The sequence below is a fragment of the Trifolium pratense genome, linkage group LG3 (genome assembly GCF_020283565.1).
Source record: "Trifolium pratense cultivar HEN17-A07 linkage group LG3, ARS_RC_1.1, whole genome shotgun sequence".
Classification (NCBI taxonomy): Eukaryota; Viridiplantae; Streptophyta; class Magnoliopsida; order Fabales; family Fabaceae; genus Trifolium; species Trifolium pratense.
Window position 1 is genome coordinate 17,810,328 of NC_060061.1, and position 5,079 is coordinate 17,815,406.

Consider the following 5,079-nt stretch of genomic DNA (forward strand, 5'->3'; position numbering starts at 1 on the left):
TTCAGAGGTTGTGATGCCTTTGACTCTGATGCACTTCAGAGGATGGACTGCAGGCAAGCTCAGCAGGCACGCAGGCTTGACCTTGGGCAAACTAGCAGTTTTGCAGAAACTGCTATATACAAGATGAACAAGTTTCTTGATGAAATTGATTAACAACTGAACATGAAAGACTTAGGGAAATAGAGATTTTATTCTTCCTTAATGGGCCACAAAAAAATTGATTACAATATAATGCACTAGTTGCACTTTATATAGGGTGGCTTGTGAACAAGCAAGCTCATCCCTTAGGCCTAAACTAATTCCCTAACTACCTAGTTAGTTACTAACAAACTTTAACTAACAAGTTGGTTGTAACTAACTCTAACAACACCTAAACAAACAAATTTCAAGATGAATTAACCACTTTCTTAACATTTGCCACGGTTTAACCGTGGCTAAATCTTACCAGAACACTTTTTCCCAACCACTCCGGTATACACATGTTACCGGAAAACTTTGAAAAAGTGTTGCGAAAAATGTTTAGATTAGCCACGGTTAAACCGTGGCTAATTGTTCAAACCTCATTTTTTAAATTTTCCAAATGGGTAAAATGGGAATATTTGATTGTTTGTAGGGGTAAAGGGTTAAATGTTGGGGTAGGAAAAAAAATTTCTAGAGGTGAAAACTGAAAACTATGTTCATGTTTAGGCCCACTAATGCGTTTTGCTATATAAATCTAATATACAACATGTTTTACTATATACACTTCCCCCTATAAGCCTTAGACCGTCGCACCTTGAACCTATGCCCAGGGCCAACCCTTGTTTGGCACGGGTATCTCATAGCTGGATAGGGGTGACGAAAATTCAAAAGGCATACATAAAATTATTACATTAAAATTTATATTTTAAAAATCCTAATAAGTATTTTCTATTTTATAATATTAACTTTATATATCAATTACAAATCAGGTAGAAATGCATAAATCTTTTACTAGTTTGAAGTGAAAATTAAATCAAATGGTGTTCTATCCAAAAAGAGAAAATAATTCACACTCATGTGATGTGGATGCAGATATGTTTTTTTCAAGAAAAGAAATATAGTAATTTTTTAAATAGAAAAGTCATTGTACTGTTAGAACCAAATAATTGTATTTTTATCCGCCGTAACTGCAATTGGGAGAGGGTTAGAAAACTGACTCCCGAACTAGATTAAACTAGTGGTAAAAAAAAAACAAATAATTGTATTTAAAGATCTAATCCTCCCTGAAAATACTCTATTTGATGACTTATAAGTTAAAATATTTTTTAAACTTATTAAATATTAACTGATTTATTCAATCTATATTATTGATCAAATACATTAATTATTTAATTCAATTTTTGTTTGACAAAAATTATTTATTCATTTTAAAAATATAAATATTTACTTTTAAAAAAAATTATTGGGGCCATTTCCAATATAATTCAGTTATAAATACACCAAAAAGTCCCTGAATATTGGAACAAGGACATGAGACGTACCAGACATGTAGCTTTGATTGTGGTGTCAGAATCACGACCGTCTATATCTTGATCATCAACGGTAGAAAGGAGCATATCCATGAAGTCATGTTCAATGCCGGAGTTCCTATTACGTTTGTGTGCATCAAGCCAAACACAAGCAAATTCATCCAACTTTTTTGCCGTTTTCTTCATCTCCTTCTCTTTTCCATCCAAATCCAACCATCTTAAATACGGCAACGCATCACCGATAACAAATGAACCACTAAGATCGAAAAAGTCCCTAACCGTTTTCCTAATCCTTTGGTTCTCTTCTTCATCACCATCAAAATGTTTTCCCACAACGGTTCTAAACATAACGTTAATCGCTATATCTCCAAACCATTTTTTCATTTCCGTAATTGCCCTTTTTTGATTACCCTCATTCTTCATATTTTGCCAAAAATCGTAACTATCTTTCATTGCTGTATTCACCTCAGATTCCATCACTTGCTTGAGCAATATCTCTATCCGTTGGTTGGAGAGGACGTGGATGGTGGATATCTTACGCACTGTACGCCAATAGGAACCGTATGGACTGAAACCTATCATCGAAAAGTTATAGCCCAAAATTTCAAAGGCTATAGATTTAGGACGGGAAGCAAAAGCTCTGTCGTTTACGGTGAAACACTGCTTTGCCATTTCATAACCGCTTATAACTAAAGTTCTATGAACACCCAAACGTAAGGTAAAGATTGGTCCATATTTATCGGCTAACTTCCCCAAGATGGCGTGAGGTGGCTGGGAACCACTTAAAAGGTGGAGGTGGCCGATTAAAGGCCAAGCACCGTCGGCTTCAGGTGGTGTCTTTTTAGCTTCAACAGCAGTATTACTGCTGCTTCTACGTAGCCAAAAAAGAATGAAGAGAAACAATAACGGGGCCACGGCTGGCACTGGCAGTGAGAGTAAATTATTCATATCCATATGCTTAGTCTGTTATAGATGTGATACAGATACAAGTGCAATCCACAAGATATATAGCACATTAGGTCATTAGAAATTACTCAACATCATTATATAAAGTAGGTTTGTCCCCCCAAAAAAATTATCAAAAATTATGGAGGGCTCAAAATTGTTTAATATATAAACCAATACCTATTAAATATTCAAATTTATTTTGCTCTAATGAGAGGACTTATTCAATATCAATACTTAATAGGTTAAATTGGCATATCAGCTTGGACTTGGTCAAAATTGACCTTTTGCAAAAGGGGGCAAACATAGGGGGCCAAAAATACTATTTTGAAACATAGGGGGCCAAAATTTTAACTTTCTGAAACTTAAGGGGCCAAAAGTGCAATATAGCCTACTTAATAAATAGATAATACTCAGAGCATCTGCAATGAAGCTCCACTTTTAGATATTTATTGGATCCTACGTGTGTCGTGTACACATCGTTTATAATTTTGGAATAATAATATTTAATAAGCACTTCATCACTCCATCTGCAAAAAGTTCTAAACAAGTTTCATCAATAACTCTATATCATTATATAAAATTAAGCGGGTCCTAAATTATTGAAAATTGAGGTGAATCATAAAAGAGAAAGAGTACTTAATGTAACACTAGCTAGTACCTATTAAATAGTCAAATTTGTCACATGAACTTACCTCAATTGTCAGGACATTGCATTATATATGCACGTTGCATTATATATTCAGGGAATCAGGATTTAAATCGCGGTCATTCCACTTATCCATCTTAAGAGTGAAATTTCTATCCAATAAACTATATTTAACAAAACAATACTCAAATTTATAAGTACACAGTCACCATTATGATTACTATTAAATAGTGATAGTAATCATAATTGTTTATGAATGATCGCTACTCCTTTATAAACCATTATGATTACTATCACTATTAAAAATGGTCTAACATGACCAAGACTTCGTGAAAGTATATATCAACATGACCGAGACTTGTGATTCTGTGAACAATGAACATACGTGTATCTCAACATGGTTCATCGTACTAGCTAGGATCACATGCATGTTTGTTAACAAAATGGACGTTTATCAAAATTTTAGGTCGCGTACAAATTTTATGTTCATACAAGACAAACTTTAATTGGATTTTCTGAGATATAAAATTAATTCTTACACGTCTCAATTAATCATCACTTAAGGAAGCATTAGTAATTATATTAATCCTTTAATACTTCCCTAGATTAATACTAGTTAAACATTACTACCTCCGTTCCTAATTATAAGATCCTGTTTAACAAAAATGTACTATTCATTTACGTTATTTTGACCGTATTTTTTTAATAATATATAAATGCAAATATTAGCATATAAGATCTTGTTCAATTTGTTTTGATGAGTATTTTCAAAATATTGAATTTTTATAATTTTTACTAATAGACAATTAAATATATTATTGATCAAAATTGTGCATTTTGGCGTATGTGCAGTGGTCAAACAAGGTCTTAGGGACATAGATAGTAGTAATTACTAAGATTTTGACTCCATCTTAATAAATTAAAATCATCATCCTAATCAATAACTGATACGCTTAATCGATATTAATAACATAACTTAGAATGAATCCCAGATGCTTTCCAAAATCGAATAATTTAACATCATATAATATATAATCTTTTTTTAACAACAAAAGTATGTATGATAGGGTCGATTAGACACTTAAGTTTATTAGTCATAACTTAGACTATATTTTGGATTTTGATAGACACTTAAGGTCTATTTGATGCGTATGATACGATATAAAGATAAGATACGATAAAAAATTGGAAATAATAAGATATGACATCATAGTAACATAATAAACACATATTTTATTATGTGTGTGGTGTCAATATGATAAGAAAGAGAATACTATTATTTTTTCTTGTCCTGTATTTGGTGCACATTTGACACTGATATGCTAAGATATATGTTATATTTAAATGATAATTTTTCTTTTACGGTAAATGATAAAATTATTCTCGAGGAGTATTTTAATTATAAAAATTGTCATACACAAAAGTAGCACTAAAATAGCAAATTGTTGTAAGCAAGTTGATTTTACTAAAGAAGAAAGTTAATTGATTTGAAAAAAGATATATATATATATATATATATATATATATATATATATATATATATATATATATATATATATTAAATGCAATTTTGGCCCCCCAAGTTTCACAATTGCTTGATTTTGGCCCCCCACGTTTCAATTGTTTGATTTTAATCCCCTAAGTTCTACAATTGTTCGATTTTAGCCCTCCAAGTTTCAACTGCTCGATTTTGGCCCCTCAAGTTTACCCCATTTTACATTTGCTAGCCCCCGTTGAATTTTTTGATTAAAAATTGGTTATGTGGCATTTTAAAATTAAATAAGTATTTAAAAATAAATAAATTACAAATTGTTTTTTAAAAACTAAATTATAATTTTTTTTATTATATGTAGTTTATAAAATAATTTTGTTATATAAAAAAGTATAAATAAAAATTTTGAACTATTTTTTAAAAACTTTGTAAACTTTTTTTTAAATAAGAAATAATTATTAAACCTTTTATTAAAAAAAAACAATTTTCAATACATTTTTATG

The 5,079-nt window shown here is 30.8% G+C and overlaps 1 protein-coding gene across 1 annotated transcript; it reads right to left on the reverse strand.

Moving 5' to 3' along the window:
• Positions 1 to 1,288: 1,288 nt before the first annotated feature.
• On the reverse strand, positions 1,289 to 2,630 carry LOC123914033 (cytochrome P450 82A1-like). The gene has a single exon (XM_045965005.1). The coding sequence runs from the start codon at positions 2,442 to 2,444 to the stop codon at positions 1,446 to 1,448; it is 999 nt and encodes a 332-aa protein (XP_045820961.1). The 5' UTR covers positions 2,445 to 2,630; the 3' UTR covers positions 1,289 to 1,445.
• Between the last annotated feature and the right edge of the window lie 2,449 nt (positions 2,631 to 5,079).